Here is a 21,611-nt window from a genome sequence, read left to right on the forward strand (position 1 = left end):
TATATCAAATAAAACTGCCCTCTACCAAGCATTTTCTTTCTAGAAAATTAATTGGTATTTCAATTTTTTCATTCGTAGTTTAGTCACACCCCAATCCTTACCCCTGCCAATTGCCATCTTCACATGAAGTATGCAAGTAATTTTATAAAATCGATTTTCTAGTTTTTAATCAGTAGACCACAGAACGAGTACATCACATTTCCTCTGCAAAAAGCCTGACTCCCTTGTCTGTGTGTGATAGCTTTCCTCCTCCTCTGGAAGGCTCCTCTTGTACCAGAGGATGCATATGATTTTATCTTATGAAAACATCACATTCAATAGCATTAATTTATATGTATAGAGAGCACCCTTCATCCCCAAAGACACCAATGAACTTTATAGGCTCACCTCCTCTGTAAACACACACTGTATAAGTAAATACTCCCATAGCAACAAACAAGCGTCCGCCACTGAAATGCACCTCTTGCATGCATTCCCAGCACGTTCTTTCCAAGTCAGTTTTCCATGCCTGACATCATGGGATGAGGAGTTTTATGAGGAGGGGCGGAGTTTGGGATGGAGGTTAGGTGCAGAAAGGAACTTGGCATGGAGGGGATGTGGGATCTGGGAGAGAGTTTGGGTGCAGGAGGGGGTTGTGAGTTGGAGCAGAGCACTGAGGTATAGGAGGGGGTTCAGGGTCTGGGAGGGGGTTGTGACTTGGGGCAGGAGTGTAGGAGGGGGTGCAGGGTTCTGAGTTGTGACTAGAGGATTGGGGTTGCAAGGTCTAGGAGGCATTATGGGTGCAGAAGCAGGGGTGCAGAGTGTTTGGGTTACATGGGAGAGGTGGGGCAGAGCATTGGGGGAAGGGAGGTGCTGGAGTGCCAGAGGCAGGCTCCGGACAGGAGAAACTTACTTGGGCAGCTGCTAGACAGCAGCCCAGCTGGTTCCTCTGGTTTCAGGGGTCATGTGTGGCTGACTCTGAATGCTGGAAGCCCGGAGGGGGAGGGTACTTAGTGCACTGCCAGGCAGCTCCCATTGAGTAAAAACTGGCCAAAGGGAGCTGCAAAATTTTGCTGGGGGTGGGGGCAAAACCTCTCCCGGGCTTGCAGTGTTCAGGGAGATGCTTTGCGTGCAGAGAGAGGGAGGGGTGGCAGGGAGCCTGGTGGAGGCTCCTGTAGGCTAGATCTGGCCGCGTGGTGGCTGGACCTACCCATGGGCCATATTTTGTCTGCCTCCCCCCCTTATACTGTAATATGATGTGATTTAAAGGCATGGCAATAACCTTGCTAGAAAAGTCGTGGGAATATATACAAGCAACTAAACGACTATAGAATCTAGATGACTAAAGCTTCCTGGGCATCATGCCATATAGGTTAAATGGATGCGAAGTTACATTTGTGGTGAATTGCACCTCCATTCACCTTCTCTGTCCGTGTTCATACAGCCCCCAATTCACTAGCAGGCACTTGTTTATACAAGCGAGAGATGGTCATTACCAACAGTCCTGCCGGCCTCATGATGAAAGTTTAAGAAGAACAGTGTAACAAACCAATGCTTCTCAGCAAGAAATAGGGTCCTAGAAATGCGAGGGAGAGGAAGGTGGATACAGAGGAGATTGATCTCATGACCTACCTGAGAGACCTTTTTGATGACCTCACTGCCCACGCTAAGACCCTGGACATAGGAGCGCACTGCGATGAAGGCTCTGGTCGCTTTCAACTTCAGGTCCCTCGGGACTTCTCCAAAGGGCTTGTGCTGCTCGGAGTGTTTCCCCAGGCAGTCCAGGTACTCGTCTGTGATGTGGTACTGTGGATTCATCAGCTTGAAGAGGCGCTCCAGCAGGCGTGTCCAGAACTCATTGAGGGCCTCTTCTAGGTTGATGTTGGACCCCCGGTAATAGCGTCTCAGCTCGCTGTACAAGTCCTTGAAGAGCTTGATGTTCTGATTGTACAGCTCTCCATACATACCAGGAAAAGTATCATAAAGGGCCTTCTCTGACTTATTCAACAAGTCCTGGAAATAACCTGCAGAGAGAGGGAAAGCAGAGGGTGATAGATCAGCAGGAGAACTAAATATCTCTAATAGGCTAATCTAAAGACACCTACTTTGTTGCACCACTCAGTAGGCTGAGAAAAAGGACCCTCGGACAACCTTTCTTCTTCTCTTCTGACTGACCACCTCTCACCCCCACAATTTTAGGTCTTGAGCTGTTGATAAAGGGGCAGAAGCTAGTACACTCCACAACCAGCACATAAGAATGGTCTGCTGCCACCTTGCTCCTTCCATAAGAACAGCCATACTGGGTCAGATGAAAGGTCCACCTAGCCCAGTATCCTGTCTGCCGACAGTGGCCAATGCCAGATACCCAATAAGAATGAATAGAACAGGTAATCATCAAGTGATCCATCCCCTGTTGCCCATTCCCAACCCCTAACAGACAGAGGCTAGGGACACCATTCCTGTCCATCCTGGCTAATAGCCAGGGATAAGCGTACCCTCCATGAATGTATCTATCTCTTTTTTGAATCTTGTTAAAGACCTGGCATTCACAACATCCTCTGACAAGGAGTTCCACGGGTTGACTATGCATTGCATGAAGAAATACTTCCTTTTGTTTGTTTTAAAGCTACTATCTAATAATTTAATCTGGTAACCCCTAGTCTTGTGTTATGGGAAGGAGTAAATAACTCTTCATTATTTAACTTTCTTTATACCAGCCATGTTTTTATAGACCTCTATCATATTCCCCCTTATTGTCCTCTTTTCTAAGATGGAAATTTCCAGTCTTATTAATCTCTCCTCAGATCACAGCTGTTCCATATCCTTTATAATTTTGTTGCCCTTTTCTGAAACTTTTCCAATGACAAGATATCTTTTTTGAGATGAAGCGATCATATCTGCAGGCATTTTTCAAGATGTGGGCGTACCGTGGATTTATACAGAGGTAATAAATTATTCTCTGTCTTATTTCTCTATCCCTTTTTAAATGTTTCCCAACATTGTTTGCTTTTTTGACTGCCACTGCACATTGAGTGGATGTTTCCTGTCTTTTAACCAGTTACCAATCCATGAGAGGACCTTCCCTCTTACCCCATGACTGCTCCACAACATCTAAAAACAACATCAAGTGCAAGCTCTTCAACCAGAAACTAAAGATCATAGGCTTCTCCCCATGCCTTATGAGCATTGACTTATGAATATGCATAACTCAAAGATGCTTTATAAAAAACAGATCACGTAACATATCATTTTTAATGTTACAATCTGCTGAATGTATATATCCTATTTTTGTGCATGTATCATTCTTATATGTGAAGTTATAAATACAAAGTGTGAATCTGTCTGCAGTGCTAAATGTGCTAATAAGAGCCATTACCCCTGCTCCAGAAACATAATGACTCAGTACTCAAACCAATGAGCTGTGGATGGTCATGTTTGTCCTGTAAGCCCAAACAGCGTTTGGTCTTAGAAAGACATGTGTCCAAGCCACTTGGTACTAGACTCCATCTTGAGCCTGGTATTTTTCCTTGGGGATAGATCGGAGGTGCTGAACAAAGAATTCCCATCCTGGGGAAAAGTTTATTTAAGCAATTGGAAGCAATCAACTTTTGTCTTCAACTGGCCTTTGAAATCGCTGTTAAAAATCCTCTTAGCATGGGACAGGCAAAGAACTGAAAAGATATAGACCCAGGTCAGAGTAAAGATCAACTCTAACTTGAAGTTCTTTACCTAAGATAAGAACTGTTGTTCAGGATAAGAATTTGCATGTAAGAAGTTCCTTAGGGTATGTCTACACTACCACCCTAGTTCAAACTAGGGTGGTTAATGTAGTCAATCGAAGTTGCAAATGAAGCCCGGGATTTAAATATCTCGGGCTTCATTTGCATCTTGCCGTGCACCGCCATTTTTAAAGCCCCGGTAGTTCGGACTCCATGCCCGCAGCTACACGCGGCACGGAGTAGGTAGTTCGAATTAGGCTAATTCGAACTACAGTACACCTCGTTCCACGAGGAGTAACGGTAATTCGAATTAGAAAGCCTAATTCAAACTACTTATTCCGTGCTGCGTGTAGCCGCGGGCACGGAGTCCGAACTACCGGGGATTTAAAAATGGCGGCACCCGGCAAGATGCAAATGAAGCCTGGAATATTTAAATCCCGGGCTTCATTTGCAACTTCGATTGACTATGTTAACCACCCTAGTTCGAACTAGGGTGGTAGTGTAGACATACCCTTAGTGGATTAGAATTAGCTAAGTGTTTTTGTTCATTTTAATTTAGTAACCTACTTTGATCTGACTGTTTTCTCTTGCAACTACTTAAATCCAACGTTTGTACTTAAATGACTTCTGTTTATTATCAAGCCCTGGGTAAATAATGAAGGATACACTACAGACAGACTCACACTTAGTATTTATAACTTCACATACAAGAATGATACATGCACAAAAAGAGGATATATACTTTCCGCAGATTGTAACATTAAAAATGATATGTTTCATGATCTGTTTTTATAAAGCATCTTTGAGTTATGCATATCCATAAACCACTGGGCATATATCACTTTCCCTGATAAAGTGGAAGAGCTTTATAAGCTTTCTCTGTGCAAAACTTTTATACAAAGTAAAACAGATTTATTTGGGATTCTGGTCCCATTTGAGAGTTGGTTTCCTGGCTGCCGAGCACTTAGAGTTGACAAGTGGTTAAAACATTTGTATTTGAGAAAAGACACAAAGCAGGAATTAAATTACTCTCTTATCCTTGATGACACAAACAACAGATGACAGCTAATTTTATGTTTTTAAAAACCCTGTTGCCACAGTGCTTGTGCAGTTAAAGCTGAAGTCGTGCTTTCTTTCAAAGAATTTGTAGGATTCTTAAATACTGAGGCACCAAACAGCAAGATATTTAAGCAAGGACTGAACTTTAAGCAGATGTGTAATCTCTTCCTCGTTTGCAAATCACCGAAGCAAGTACTCCCATGAGTAGTAATTTTAGTGCTGACTTCAGTGCGACTAACGGAGTTGAGTAAAGCCACCAGCATTTGACCCTCAAGAAGTAAACTACTGCAGAAACTCTCATTCGCTTCCAGAAGATTTAACAAATATTTGTTTAGTAATGCACAGAAAGCAGGTTTGCACATTCAAGCTAAATGACTGAGGCTGCTAGACAGTCACACAGTTGTCAGGTAAACACTGGAAGTAGGGCACTCTATAAATGCATGAATTAAGGAATATTTGATAATGGATCCTATTAAGGGAAAAATCAATATCATGTTAATGATTTAAAAAAGGAAGTTTTCTTTTTCAAAGTTACTGACATTAATTAGGTTAGATATTTAGAAAAACTTTCTAACTTATGTAAGGACGGTTAAGCTCTGGAATAGGCTTCCAAGGGAGGTTGCCGAATCCCCTTCACTGGAGGTTTGTATTGACAGGCTAGACAAACAGACATGCTCCAGGTTTACTTGGTCCTGTCTCAGTGCAGGGGTCTTTAAATGCCATTAAATGGCACCCGAGCGTTCCAGAAACAGAAGATGAAGCCTATCTCCAGCTCAGGTAACAGGAAAGTGTGGATAAACAACGAGAAGTCCTGTGGCACCTTATAGGCTAACAGATTTATTGGAGCATAAGCTTTCATGGGCAAAGACCCACTTCGTCAGATGCATGTAGTGGAAATTCCAGAGGCAGGCATAAATATAAAGGCACATGAAAAAAAAGGAGTACCAATCAAGAGGAAGGCCAGAGATAACGAGGTCAATCAGGAAAAGTGTGGGTAATCCTGCAATTACTCTTTTGGGAATACAAGTGGGGCACCTAAAATACCAGCCTTCCCATTTCTATGCCTCATTTTTCCATTTCATTCAAAAGATTGAACCTCCTGCACCAACCATCTCCTCCTAGCACTATGCCAGAAGAGCGACTGAGTGGTTACTGGAGGGAAAATTCCCACCTCCCGAATTGTCACCCCCACCTTGTTTTCCCCTGAGAAGTCTCCTATCCATCCAGCTACAGTCCAGGCTGGACACTGCTCACGTTCGGAGACCTAACAAGATCACTGTGCAGTGTAGCATGTTCAAGTCACACAGCATGGTGACACATACCAATGTCCCTGAACGGGATGGAGCCCTTACTTGCCAGAGAGTGCAATTGTTCAGGGCAGCACTTGTCCTTAACCAGCTGGGGATATCTCGCCTCCTCCTCTCGCTACACAAAAGTGCTAGCTGCTCCTCTGCGGCTGACTTTAATGGAATGTCTCTTTGGTACTTGTGTGATCAGGCTGATTTCCTTTCTCTCTGTTTTTTTGCTTCTACCATCTATCTAACAAGTGTCCCTGTGGAGTTTCAGGTCACACCGTTTGATAAGTGTCTTCTGTATTCTGTGACCCCTGGGGCCGGATGGGCAACAGAGAATTGCGGTCGGAGATTTCTCTCTATAAAGAATGTGCAAATGGAGTACCTATGTGGCACAAGCCATTTATAAGAAGGGATCTACAACTGTGGCTTAACAAAGCAATCCACCCCCTGGTACACACACAGAGGTTACAGGCCATCCTGTATTAGTTAGTGTTCTGTGTGCAATCGCTTTGACAAGAAGAAATATTGCCAAGTCCAGAGAACTCAGGAGCTCTGGTAATTAGGCCTCCAAAGCGCAGTTGACTAATGGGCACCTTAGCACAGGCTAGAAATAACTACTTGTAGAAGAAATACGGGGCACAGGAGTGAGTGTGGTGATAAGAAGCATGCACTCCCAAACCCACCAGACATGGGCTGTGAGGAGTCTCAGGCTCCTGTGCGGGATGAGTCGTACCACAATCCAATGGGGCAGTGCTGTGCCAAGGCTGCAATCAGACACAGATGCGCCTGAGGATTGGAAAGGGGCAGTTGCTAGCCAGCCAGCTAGACAAACTGGAAAGCAGCACCATTTCAATGTAATTGGCCCTGGCACTCATGCAAAGCTGGGACATTCCCATGGAATTAAGCTATCTGGCCACTCTAATGTTTGGCTTTGCCTTAGCAGAGTCTGTCAGTCATGTTCAAATATTTATTAGCAGCCACATTTTTCAAACCTGGCTACTGACTGAGTGACTCGGTGTGTGAGGCACCTTGCGAGTCACTCAAAGCCTGACTTTATCCAGAAGCACTCTAAGCATGCCCAGCTTCCAGTAGGGAACTCAGCACCACTGAAAACAAGCCTCATAGCTCACGCTGGGCACCCAGAATGGAATCACTCCCAAATCAGTGGCTGCTACTTTACATGTCCAGCCTAGTTTATATGATCTAAATTTCCATAGAGACATTGAGGCTCATAGACTAAGACCAGAAGGAACCATCATGATCACCTAGTCTGACCTCCTGCACATTGCAGCCCATGGAACCTCATTCACCTGCTCGTAGAACACACCCCAACCTCTGGCTGAATTACCGACGTTGTCAATCACGACTTAAAGACTTTCAGTTACAGGGAATCCACCATTTGTATTTGTTTAAACCTGCAAGTGACCCATGCCCTGGGCTGCAGAGGAAGGTGAAATAAATCCAGGCTATTTATTTTCACTTAGTATTTAAATTGCAGTAGTACCAAGAGGCCTTGTTTTTTAAAAATTAATTTTATATCATGGTTCATTTTACCAGATTAAAATCTATTCCTCTCTTGAAAGCTATCCTCTCCATGCACGTGTGCAGTTGACATGCTGCTTAAGAGCCCTTGCAAGACATCCAAGGCATCTGTAAAAGTGCCTTGTAATGAAGGGTCCTTGACATGGAGAAAAATCAGATGCTGATCCCATTAGCAAGTGCTTAGCTGAAGATCTCATTTTAATGAGTAGTGAAAGCGCCTTAAGGGCTGATTGTCCTAACACATAGTTTATCAAATGCACTCACCTTGAATTGCTTATCAAGATGAATAGCAATTCAGCTACTTCCTTCTCCTTGTGACATGCTCCCACTGAAAGATCCTAATTTCTCCTTTGTTTGTCCTTCTCACAAGGGAGGTGGGTGGAAGGAAGCGACTGCTCCTGGGGGTAGGCAAATGCCAGGCAGGCCTGGACCTGCTGCTACCTCAGGCCTGGTGATTCTCTGGAACCTGTTCATTCTATTTTTACCCTTTAATAATGACCTGTTACGTTCCCGTTATGCACTGGCCAATCCTGAGCTTCCACGCTAGCAATTCCACTCCACTTCCATTTACCCACACTGCTACGTCTACACATGCAGCAGCCAAGTGCATTGCTCTCAGTAACCCAGAACAGCAGCTCTGGTGCAACAGCTCCATGCTGCGGTTTCTGGGTGATTTCAGCCAAAGGCTGGTGCGGCGTGGGGCAGTGCTAAGGGGGTTACTGACAACATGCCCGTGTGTCTCGTCTGCCTTCGCCCAAGTGAACAAATCAATCATTATTTAGCGTGTGAGTTCTGTGGCCCGTGGTGGCAGGGCACCAAGAATAACCCTGGCCAGGGGCCCAGCTCCAGCAAAGTTCAGGACCAGATCTCTTGCCGAGCCCCACCTGCTGCCCCCATGTGCTCCCTCCCCAGTGTGTCCCCTGATTCCACCTGCCACCCGCAGGCAATTTTAAATAGCCCAGGGGTCCCTGCTGCCACTGCCACAGGCAGCACAGCAGGGCTAGAACAGCTTCCTGCCACTTGCACTGTGAGACTGCCAGCACATCCCTCTGGCCCCATCCCAAGCCCACCTGCGGCCCAGCAGCAGTGCATGGAGACCCCCACTCCCTCCCAGAGCTTGCAGCTACACACATCCCTCCCACCCCCAAACTCCCTCTTCCATCCCCCACACTTCCTCCCAAGACCTGCACCCGTCCCCCATAGCCCAGCCCAGAACTTGCACCCAGACTCCATCCCAGCTTGCCCCTCACATTTCCTCCCAGAGCCAGACCCCTCACCCCTCCTGCACCCAAACTCCCTGCAGTGCCTGCACCCCAATCCCTGCCCCAGCCCAGAGCCTGCACCCAAACTCCTCTCAGAGCCTTAGGCAAGCCGGAGAGGAGGGAGTTTGGGTGGGGGAGGGGTGTGGCTCTGGGCTTTCCAGGCACCACCAAAATGTCTGGAAACCTGCCACCCCTGTTTGCAGCAGACCTAACAAATGGTCTAAACTGTACGCCTTGACAATGTTTGCAACAAATGTCTGCATAGAGGTTTAGTATGCTAGGGACAACTGATGTTATTTATCATGAAAAAATGCTCCCAGGTGGAAGCAGGGGTGCCAGTTTTGGATGGACATATTCCTGGAGGTTTCATCACATAATATTTGATTCAAGATTAATCCTTCATTCCTGGAGATTCTCTAAATGTAGGTAGAAGAGACTGTAGGGAGGGAATGTGGTCTAGTTGCTATGGCATGGTACTGAGAGTAAGGTGTTATAGTTTCTGTTCTTGGCTTTGCAACTAACTCAGCGTGGTCTTTGGCAACTTTTCTAAGTTTTGGGTTCCCTTAGTTTTGCCATCTGTAAAATGGGTGGTCGAATGTCTACATTTTGCCCAAAGAGAGACTGTGGAGTTCAACTGATGCTTGTAAAACCACTGGAAACTAGAAGATGCTTGGTAAGTTTAAGCTCTCTTTCTTGTATAATCAACGTTCTTTTCGAGGCAACTGATGTGTGCTGCACAAGTTGATAAGGGATACCAGCATTACATGGCAACTTGCCATTCAGCAGCATGAGGAGAGCCACCACAAATGCAGACCTATTTGTCAATTCAAGGTAAGGTGCCCTTTCTGTGCACTACACGAGAAACCAGATGTATATCCTTCGGTCAAAAACCTGGAAACTGCTCCCTGAAAAAAAATCCAACCTAATTAAGAGCCAATAAGTGGCACTAGAGCAATTTTTAGGATGGAGGTACTGGGCTTCGCCCCCTTGCCTTATCCTGTCTGCACCCCTCACCAGCCCAGGTAGGGGCCACAGCTAGGAGTGGCGGCAGAGTCCTCGGTGCAGGGCTGATGGTTGGGGCCCCAGGGCCGGTAGCAGAGATGCCAGGACCCCAGGAGTCAGCGCAGCCCCCACCAGCAAAGCCTACAGAGCTGGTGGCTGGAACCTCTGTGGTAGAGGGGCTGGCGGCCGGGACCGAGAGCAGTAACAAGGCCCCCAGGTGCCGGCTGGTGGCCGGGATCTTGGCACAGGACTCAAGATCTGCACACCTACTTTCTGTGCCTATGGAGTCAAACTACAGACCATCCTCTCCATATATCCAAGATAAGTTCCAAAAAAGTGGACTTATAGCGAAACAAAGTCAAGTGGGAAGTTCTTCCCCAGAAGAATTAATGTAAACAGGGGGGAGGTGTTCCGGAATAGTTTTTACGTCACCTTAAAGACTCAAGGCAGGAATTTTACTCCATAAGAATCAATGAATCAAGGAGAAGTTAGGTTCCAGAACTTAGGAAACGCCACACTTCTGATTTTATCAACACATAAACATGATTTTATAACATCTTACTGTAGTTTTTAATAAAATAATCTGACCTTGAGAAGGTTACGTTTTTGCTTGTTGGTGCTGATGGAGAATTAGTTGGAGGATGAAGATGGGGAAGCAGGTGGAGGATCATCAACAGCCATCTCAACAACACAAACACCTCAGCGACTCGTGATTCAGCAACACCTGCTGTGTCAATGTCAATAACAATGTCACAACTTCTGGAGGCTCTTCAACGGCTGCTGCATAGGTTTTTTTCTGCTTTTTAATGCCAGAAGGCCCTGGTTGAGGCTCCCCTGTGAATGGTCTGGTATCCCTTTTTACTTTCTTAGTAAAGAAAGCATCCAGTGTTTGCTTGGTGCACTTCAGTTTGCCATCTAAGGCATCAGCATCTTTATCTTTACCCTCATCTTCATCGACACTATCTTCTTCATGGCGCTGTTAATACAACTCCGCTAAGTCCTCATTACTGAGAAGCAAAGAATGAGATTCCAACAATTCTTTCACATCGTCCTCTAACTTCCAGAAAGCCAGCCTCCTTGACTAGTTGGACAATTTCCTTATGCATAAGGACCTTGATGTTAGGACAGTGAGATTTGAAATCCAGGACGTGGGGACTAGCATTATTCAAGATGAGGAGAATCTCGAATGTAAGATTATTCTCCTCGCAATACTTTTTCATTTCTGGAACAAAATAATCTACAAACCATTCACAGAAAAGCTGCCTAGTCTTTCAGGCCTTTCTGTGGGATTTCAAAATGGCAGGAAGCGGAGAAGTTTTTCATAGCACGTGGATTGCCACTATGATACATTAGCAAGGGCTTCAGCTTCTTGTCTGCACTGGCATTGCCCCCTAATAATAGTTAGTCGATCCATCACGGTCTTAAATCCAGGAGCAGACCTCTTGTTCACAGAAATATAGGTCCTAGATGGCATGCATTTCCAATACAAGCCCATTTCGTCAACACTGAAAACTTGCTGTGGGTAGTAGCTGCCTTCTTCGATGATGGTCTTCAGCATTTCAGGAAATGCTTCAGCTGCATCCTTGTCTGCACTGACAACCTCTTCCTGCACTTGCACATTCTTGAAGCCATATCTTTTCTGGAAACTGTGAAATCATCCACGGCTGGCATTGAAAGGTCCAGGTTTGCCAGTATCTCCTTCTATTTCAATGTCTTTATACAAGCTCATGGCCTTCTCCTGAATGAAGTCTGGGCTGATGGGCATATTCTGCTTGTACAGATCATACAGCCATATAGACAACAAACATTCCATTTTCTCCATCCTGTCACTTCTTTGTCATATAAGCTTCACAGAAGCATGCTGTGGCACAAATTTTGCTGTCTCTAAAATGTTCTCACGATTCTTAATAATTGTGCATACGGTAATTGGAGGCATTCCAAGGTAGTGAGTAATATCGGCAGAGTGGTCACTCTTCCCATTATGATCTAATACGTCCAACTTCACATCCTAACACTTCTCCAATGCCTCTTGAATGCACCAACTTTACTTTTAACATCACTTGCACTTCCTTTAGGCACAACGTAACATAATACTGCACTGTTAAGAATGACATGGGGGCATGCGGTATCTTTCTACAACATGACTGCACACAATGAAGACGGAGAGCATCAACGCTTGGCGTGGGTTGCTACAGTACAGTTCACAGTATTCCTCCATGTCTGTGCAGCACACAAGTTGGCTACTATCTTTGATTTGCATTCATGCGACTGATTTGTTTGACTGAATTTTTCATTTTTTTGAGTGACATAAAATCAGGGAATGAGAGAACTTAGAACAAAACAGTACCTAAATTCATCAACTATGTTAGTGTGGGATCGATGTATACCGACTTATAGCGAGGATGGCCTGTATTACTGCTCAACTAAGTGAGAGAACTCGAACAACCAGGGCTCAACAAATACTACAATCTACTCGCCCGTGGCGAGTAGATTATAACCCGGAAGAGCCGGGTTCGGGCGATCTGTGCATGCGCAGATCACTGGACAGCGCGGCTGGCGAGCGGGGCTCACTGCGGTTTGGCGAGCTGTGCGAATAACAATAAGCTCATTTGCAGAAGTGTTAAGTTCTTCCAGATTTCACAGATGGAGAAAAAAATATCTACAATAGCTAAGGAAAATTAATGAGTAATTAGGCCCAAATGTGCAGCTGACAAATAGCCAATCTGGCACAGAATTTAAATGTCCATTTTGTAGCACGTAGTAGATACTCAGGCTTCAGATTTGCCAGGAGAGATGGTGCAGCAGCTTGTATTATTTACCTCTGTAATCAGCCTAGACACCCTGAATCACCCAGTATCTATTGCGCATTGCTTGTAGAGTAACACAGGTATTGTCACAGTAGCATTGCATCTTCTCATTACCATAACCCCTGTCTATACTTCTATCTAGGGCCCTGATTCAACAAGGTATTTAAGGATGTGCACAGTCTCAATGATGTTAATGAGAGTGTTAAAATATGTTTAACCATCTTGCTAAATCAGGGCCTAGAGACATGGATACTTACTAGTTTCAGGTAGGAACACTAATTGATAGTAGTGCTATTTAGAAAGAAACAAAGCTCACTAAAATGATCTCACACACAAGGCCTAGCTACCTGACTCACTAGTAAAAGATGGGGAGGGAAATAAGGTAATTGAACCCAGTGCCTTTCCCAGCCAAAGAGTTCACAGAATGGGCTCCAGGTGATACAAAGTATTGCCAACTTCAAGAAACATTCCCCTTCAGGTTTCTTGAGCCTTTAGTGTCTGCATATTTAAACTGTTATCCACAAGTAAGCGACCTAGACACTAAGGGTGTGTCTACACTGCACCGTTATTTCGAGATAACTAGTGTTATTTTGAAATAACAATCAGAGTCTACCCAGCCATTCCGTTATGTCAAAATAATTTTGAAAGAATGGATGGCTTATTCTGAAATCTGTAAACCTCATTCTACGAGGAATAATGCCTATTCCGAAATAGCTATTTTGAAATAAGGCATGTGTCGATGCTCCACTGCTGCTATTTAGAAATAGCCCCTCACCAGGGCCATTCTAAGGCCCTCCCCAGGGCCCCCCGGGGCTCTAAATCAAGATAGCACATCCACATTAGGGAAGCCTGCCTCAGACCGATTTTGAGGCTTCCTTGCAGTGTAGATGTGCTATTTCAAAATAACTATTCCAGAATAGCTTATTTCGAAATAAGTGTACAGTGTAGACGTACCCTAAGATGACTCCCAAACTTGGCACATGAAGAAAAAACACCAAATATCACAAGATTCATGATGAAATCACAAGAGCTGGCAACACAAGGCACATTTTGGAAGGTCTCCATCAGCAAGACATGCTCCTTGGTATTCAGAAAAGTTCCTCTCATGAAAATTGTCAGAGCTCAGGTTTGGGAAGGTACTTTACTCAGAAGGCATATCTAAGCGGGGTTCTCTCTTGCGAATCTCTCTAACCACTTCAAGTTTTAGGAGGCCTACAAAGAATGAGGCATGGGCTCCTCACCAAGTATGCAGAAACCCTGCCTCAATCACATCCAAAAACCTCAGGCTCAGCCCCTGCATCATGTAGAGATGTAACTATATAGCTAAATCATGTAAGGTGGAAAGAGGTCAAGGGCCACACTCTTCCATGGTATTAACAGAGGAGGAGCGGCATCTGGGATGGAGGTTAAGAACATAAGAACGGCCATACTTGGTCAGACCAAAGATCCATCCAGCCCAGTACCCTTTCTGCCAACAGTGGCCAATGCCAGGTGTCCCAAAGGGAGTAAACTGAACAGGTAATGATCCAGCAATCTCTCTCCTGCCATCCATCTCCACCCTCTGACAAACAGAACCTAGGGATACTATTCCTTACCCATAGCCATTAATGGATTTAACCTCCATGAATTTATCTAGTTCTCTTTTAAACCCTGTTATAGTCCTAGCCTTCACAACCTCCTCAGGCAAGGAGTTCCACAGATTGACTATACGCTGTGTGAAGAAGAATTTCCTTTTATTTGTTTTAAACCTGCTGCCCATTAGTTTCATTTGGTGGCCCCTAGTTCTTATATTATGGGAACACGTAAATAACTTTTCCTTATTCACTTTCTCTACACCACTCATGATTTTATATTCCTCTACCATATCCCCCCTTAATCTCCTCTTTTCCAAGCTGAAAAGTCCTAGTCTCTTTAATCTCGCCTCATATGGGAACCGTTCCAAACCCCTAATCTTTTTAGTTGTCCTTCTCTGAATCTTTTCTAATGCCAGTATATCATTTTTGAGATGAGGAGACCACATCTGTACGCAGTATTCAAGATGTGGGCATATCATGGATTTATATAAGGGCACGAAAATAAGATATTCTCCGTCTTATTCTCCATCCCTTTTTTAATTATTCCTAACATCCTGTTTGCTTTTTGGGTGCAGAAGGCAGCTTGGGGTAAGGGACTGGGGTGCAGGAGGAAGAGTGGGGTCTGGAAGGAGGCAGTTGTTACCTAGGGCAGGGAACTGGGGTGCAGAATTTTGGGATGTGATCTAGGATAGGAGGGGATTGTGATCTCAGGCAGGAGATTGGGGTGCCAGATCTGGGAGGGAGGGTATGGGTGCATGTGGAGGAGTGGAACAGGAGTGTGGAGAAGAGGGTTGGGGAAGGGAGGGGCTGAGGTGTCAGAGGCAGGTTCTCAGCAGGAGACTTAACAGCCTGCTTGCCTGCCTGCAGAGCTAAGGACTTGCAGAGCTTAAAATGTTTCTTTCTGCTCAGCCATGTGCTTGAGTGAGTGAGCAGGAGGGTTGTGCTTTGTGACTGCCTGTTATTCAAACAGGTAGCTCCCTTTGGCCAGTGTCTCTCCAGAAGCTGGCTAATGGGATTGTGCTGGTGGTGGGAGCAGCATCTGAATCTTCCCTCCTCCCCTCTGGGCTCAAAGAGAAAGCGCCTCATAGCCATGTTTCTGGTAAGCAGGGGAGCCTGCCCTGGCGCTCCTCACTGCCTCCACGGACCGGAGACAGTGGCTTGGCGGGCCAGATCCAGCCCACGGGCCGTATTTTGTCCAGGCTGGTTCTAAACTAATAATTTAGACAAATGAAACCCAATTTCCTCTAGAACAATGCTCTTCAATGATGGCTAACTATGTCCCAAATTTCATCTTAGAAAATCTCCCTGTAAACCATTAAAAAAAAAAAAGTAAGCAAAAAAATGCAAGTGGGATTCCTCCCTCCCCCTTTCTAATGCTCCAAAATCCCACCACCATGTTTGCTCAAATGAAATTCACTTTTACAGAGAAGCAAGTCTGGAAAGCTGTCTGAAATATAAATGTTCACAAAATAACAGACAAAAGAAAACTAGGGTGGTACATTGGAAGCCAGTATGCAGCCTTGGCTAGCGGCAATGCAGCTACTCCTGGTGTCATAACGAGAGGAAAAGGTACTTATTACAGGATAAATCTTTTAATCACAATCTGTAACCTCTGCATCTGAACAAGATTGCAAATCTCTACCTGATTCTCCATCTCACAACTTTCCAGTGTTCACAGTTCATATTGCCACAGCATCGGCATTTTCACAATTCTACGTACAAATTGGAAAGCTGTGAATAGTGAGGCAGGCACTGGCAGTTTCTCTCTGTAAAGACTACGATTTGAAAAACCCTCCAGGGATAAGGACTTTCTTCTGTCTTTTTGATGCCATCTGATAATTCTACACAGGGATGTCACTGTGCTTACCGCAATTAACATAGTGCTGCAGGGGAAGTCAAATAGCTCTCACTTGGGCAGAAAGAAGCTCTGACTTTCTTTAAAGCGCACACATCAGTTTAGAAATTAGCCATCAAAATATGAAAAACTGAGAGAACTGTCTCAGAGCGAAGACAAACTACTAACATGTCAATAAGGAGGCTGTGATCTCAGAGTACTTTTGAGGAGCAGGGAACTAGCTAGAACTGGGGTGGGCAAATACCAGCCCAGGGGCCAGATCTTGTCCGGCTGCCACCACTGTATTTACCTGTGCCTCCATAGATATGCTTGATTGTAGCTCCTTTGGGCCATGGATCACCGTTCCTGGCCAATGGGAGTTCCAATCACTGGCACCTGTGGAGGCGCAGGTAAATATAGTGGTAGTGGCCTGCCAGGGGCTAACCCTGGTGAACTGTTGCCCACCCTGAGCTAGAAGAATGTAATGGTCAAACAGCTCCACACAAGAGGCCACTGACAGGCAGGGGACTGGGCAGGATGACCACTCGAGGTCCCTTCCAACATGATGATTCTATGATAATGCACATGAGCAAGCACTCGAAGAAGAAAAGAGAGTTATTGGTTTTGTAACCGGTGTTCTTCGAAACGTATTGCTCGTGTCCCTCCCACATTAGGTGGGAGTGCTTGCCACATGCACCCATGCCGGAAGTTTTTCCCGTAGCAGCATTTGTAGGGGAGTGCCTCTGGGGGACAGCATAAGGGACACGTGTGCTCCCCCTGCCCTCAGCAGTTCCTTCTCAGTGGAAACCGACAGTGGGAAAGGAGGGCAACTTGTGCAATGGACATGAGCAACGCATCTGCAAGAACTCCACTTACCAGAAAGTAACGGTCTTTTCTTCTTCTTCTTCGAGTGATTGCTCCTGTCCATTCCATATTGGAGGACTCCAAGCAGAAAAAGGTGGACAGGAGCTCATGGTCTAATAGACTGCAATACAGCCCTGCCAATCCCAGAGTCATCTCTAGCTTGTTGCATGAGGGCACAGTGGGCTGCGAACATGTGGACTGATGGCCACGTCGTGGCTCTACAGAGGTCCTGGATAGGCACGTAGGCAAGGAAGGCCGCTGATGATGCCTGGGCCCTGGTTGAATGTGCCTGCACAATCTGTGGAGGGAGAACCCAGGTAAGGTCATAGCAGGTCTGGATACACAAGGTAATCCAGTTGGCCAGACACTGAGTGACCACCAGCATGTCATTCATCCTGCCAGCTGTAGCCACAAAAAGGTGAGAAGACTTGCAGAATGGCTTAGTGAGCTCCAGGTAAAATCCCAAAGGCTGCCTAACATCCAGAGCAAGCAGCCATCTCTCCTCTGTCCTGTGCATTTGGGGCAGAACACAGGTAAGATATCCTGGTTCACGTGAAAGGACACCATCTTTGGAAGGGGCCTCAGTGGACCCTGTCCTTTGAAAACAGTAAACAAAAGTTCCGAAGTTATAGCTCGGATTTCCAAAACCTGCCTCCCAAATGTTACCGTGACCAAAAACCCACCTTCCATGACAAAAAGGAGAGAGAGAGAAAGCAGGCAGCCAGAGGCTCAAATGGAGGCTTCATGAACTGGAGAGGACTAAGATTAGACCGCCCCCTCCACCTCTGGGTCCCGCATCTGCAGACAGAGGCACTTGAGATCCTGCAAGAAGTAAATAATCAAGTCTTGTGGTGACATACTGTCTGCCCTTGCCTGGTCCATGGAAGGTGGAGATTGCTTCAAGATGCCCCTTAATGGAGGAATGTACTAGGCCTTGACACTGGAGTTGTAACACTTGGCACTGAAGTTGCAGCAGGTAGTCAACAACCAACTGTCCTGGAGCGTTTTCCGGAGAGATACTCTACTCTGTTGCCTACTGGGAGAACCTTGCTCACCACTTGGTAAGTTAGGAAACCTTCCACGAGACTACTTCCGAGTAAAACCTGCTGGACTTCCTTTGAACAGGTGTGCTCCATTTCACCCAGCCAGGGAGCCAGGCGAGGCAGAGATGCAAGGACTGGATGGAGGAGACAACCTTGGTCCTGAGACAGTAGGTCCAGGCGGACGGGGGGAGGGGAGAGAGGGGAGCAAACTGCCAGGTCTGGAAACATTTTGAACCAGTGCTAGCAAGGTCAGACCAGGGCTATCAGGATGACATGGGCCTTGTCCTGCTTGAGCTGGATGAGGCCCCTGCTGATGAGAGGGATACAGCAGAGCCCAGGAGAGGAGGGAAGTGATCCTGTTCAGCCTGGTGGCAAAGAGGTCCATTTGGGGTGTCTCCCACCTTTGGAAGATCATGGAGGCCACTTCCAGAAGTGACTACTCATGGTGAGAAGAGAAGTCACTGCTGAGGTGATCTGCTAGGGCGTTTCTGACCCCCAGAAGGTGAGCCGCCTCCAGGTGGATATCAATGCTGATAAAATTCCCAAAGGAGGAGCGCTGCCTGACAGAACACGGTGCAGTGTGCTCGCCTTTGTCTGTTTATAAGGAACACTGATGCCATGAAGTCCATGAGGACCAGTAGCACTTTGCCCGACATCTAAGGAGGAAAACCCCACAAGCCAGATGCTCTACTCTGAGCTCCTTCACATTGATATGCAGTTGAGACTCCTCCGGAATCTACAATCCCTGGGTCTGGTGGGTGCCAAAGTGTGCGCCCCAGCCCAGGTCTGAGGAGTATGACATGAGCTCGTGGGGGGGGGGGGGCTGAGATGGAGAATGAGACTCTCTCAAGGACATTCTCGGGCATGGTCCACCACTGCAAGGCTATAAGTACTTGCAAGGGGAGCATAACTTGGACTGCGAGTAAACTGATGCCAACCACTGTGGTGTGGCAGATGACATATGCGCATGCTGCTGTGTGTCCTAAGAAGTGAAGCAGACCCTGGCCATAGTCAGAGGACATGTGGACACACCTCTAAAGAATGACATTTCTCTAAAGAACCACATTTCTGTGAAGAACCACGTAACTGCAAAACAAGCTCAAGAGCGAGCTAAAGTATTGTGAATTGTTGGCAATTTTCCATGATGTACACCACAACATAAACACACCACAAGTATTTACAACTTCACAGTCTTATTTTTTATTCAGAAAATAAAAGTGACTGTTTTCTACGGTTAAAATAGACAATCAGCTATCTACAAAACATGTTAAAACAAGTTCACATGATTATATATTGAAAGGACAGGGTCAAGGTAACTGTTGTAAGTACATACAAACAAACAATTACTGCGTAGTCTCTCCACATGACAAACTGGAGAGGCAACTGATACACTTATTAGATGTCTGTGCAGTTTATCACATACTTCTTACCAAATTACTTGCTTGCTATAATCAGTCTCCCTGGGACTTAGTGTAACATTCCAAACTTTTCAGAAGTTCCAGACAGCTGCCATTTCTAAAAATCAACCTGCTGGAGAAATCATTTCCTCCAGAACTCTTCCCACCCTACCCTCTTCACTAAATTAAACTTAAAAAATTAAACATAATAAGAGCTTGACAACTATTCTGTGTTTATAATGGCCTCTTAGATCACACCTCCTAAATTCAGCTTCATTTCCTAAACAAGTGCACAATAGGAGAATTTATTTTATCATAGGGATGACCATTAAAACCAGGACTCTTCACTCTGACTTTTGCTGTTCTTAAAAAAAAAAATCCACCAATTATTAGTTTTTTTTTTTTTTTTTTTTTAAAGCAGACACAAATATGTACAGGGACTCTGCAAAAAAAGATCAAGAACAAAACAGCCTTCTACCCTCCATGTCTACTAATCTTTGTCCCTTTAGAAGAGAGACTTTTGCACTCAATTTTTGAAACCCTCAGATGAACAGATTCATGTGTGTTTAATAAATTAGTAGGTTCATACTTTGGTACTAGGTCAGAACTGACTACTGGTTTTTAATTAGTATTGCCCAGTGCTCAAAGTGCCCTCACAACAAACTGTTCATTGCTGGGTTAAAGAAAAAACTGCTTGTCACTACATTTTTGCTACAAACAATATCTAAGACACCAACCCTTGGAATAACATTTCTACATGAACTAGCTTCTCTATCACATTACTTCCATATTTGCTTAGTAAAATTTATAAACAATTTGATTTGAAGCTTCCCTTCCTCCTCAAAAAGCATTCTACTTGTCATTTTAAAAAAACTAGCTGTCTGAAATCGTATTAAATTAATATATTCATAAAGAGGTAAAACTACACAATACAGTTATTGTTACTCAACTCTGTTCCACAGCATGGGAGCACCAGAGTTTGTCTCAGGAAAAGTAACTTAAAAAAATGGGCTAAGTAACATATTTTTTCGTAGCCATGACTAGCTGAACTATTGCTCTGGCTGAAAAATTCCAAAAATGCCAGGATGAGGCAGACATGCAGCAAGGAAAATTTCAGCCCAAATGGTTTAGGTTTGCCAAAGTTATAAACAAAGGGTCTTATAATGGAGTGTCAGACAACCGTCATAATACATTTGATGAACTAATATATTTTATTGGACCAATTTCTGTTGGTCAGCTCTGCAGGTTCTTCTTCAGGTTGAGCTCTGTGAAGGTCAAAAGCTTGTTCTTTTCATCAAAAGAAGAAAATGGAAAGGCTATCCTCTCCCATTAATGTCTATTTACATTGCCAGTAAATAGTAATAGGGGGATAGGTGCAGTCCATGCATTCCCTTAACTGAAAAAAATACAATGGTCTCCTTAAGTATGGATAATTAAAAAAGTATGACTTTTTTTTAAAGAAACTGATATTGCTTTACCTGTTCACTAAAATTTAGAACCCTAACACAATATTCTGATTTTCCTTCCATTCTGTTCCCGTTTGGTCAGAATACGAACTACTGTATTCTTAACCACCTTGTAGTCCTAGAACCTAAAATTTTCAGACAAGATTAAAAAAAAAAGTGCCCTATTGTTTAGCCTCGTTTCATTTTTGGAACCTAAATAAGGAAAGACTGCTGAAACCCCCGCCCCCCATAACCAGTGGCAGCAAGTCTCAGCATCTTGGTCAACTGATTTAATAACCGGTTATGAATAATGGGTTACTAAGCTGACTCAGGCTCATCAGGACTTTGGTACCAGGCTAAAAATAGTAGCATAGACATCTGTGCTCAGGCTGCAGCCCAGACTCTGAGACCCTCCCTGTTTGTCTGGTTTCAGAGACAAGCTCCAGCCTAAGCAGGAACAACTATGCTGCTCCATATAGCCCTTCAATGTAAGCCCATGACCCTGAATCGGTTGTCCCAGGTTCTGGGGGCCTCCCAAGGTTCCTTCCAGTTCTATAATTCCACCCTGCTTGGCCTGATTTTCAACACTGCTCAGGATCCACCAGCTCCCCGCTAACTTTGTAATTCAGGCCATTTTGACAAGTGCTTGAATAGGGAATTAGAAGCTTAACTTTAGGCACCCATATCAGAAAATCTTACCTTTGCCATTAAATACTCAGAAGCGCCTGATGGCTCAGTCTTCTAAGCCTTAAACTGATCTTGAAGTTGAAAGGTTTTTCATTTTCTGGT

General features: G+C 45.0%; 1 protein-coding gene across 1 annotated transcript in view; it reads right to left on the minus strand.

Annotated features, from left to right (window-relative positions):
* GPC1 (glypican 1) overlaps positions 1-21,611 on the minus strand; it is a 340,184-nt gene that overhangs the window by 76,924 nt on the left and 241,649 nt on the right. Inside the window, exon 3 of the mRNA XM_075937488.1 lies at positions 1,612-2,003. Coding sequence (XP_075793603.1) covers positions 1,612-2,003 — 392 coding nt within the window. The remainder of the gene's footprint in view (positions 1-1,611; positions 2,004-21,611) is intronic.

This window comes from Pelodiscus sinensis, chromosome 10 (assembly GCF_049634645.1).
Source record: "Pelodiscus sinensis isolate JC-2024 chromosome 10, ASM4963464v1, whole genome shotgun sequence".
NCBI lineage: Eukaryota > Metazoa > Chordata > Testudines > Trionychidae > Pelodiscus > Pelodiscus sinensis.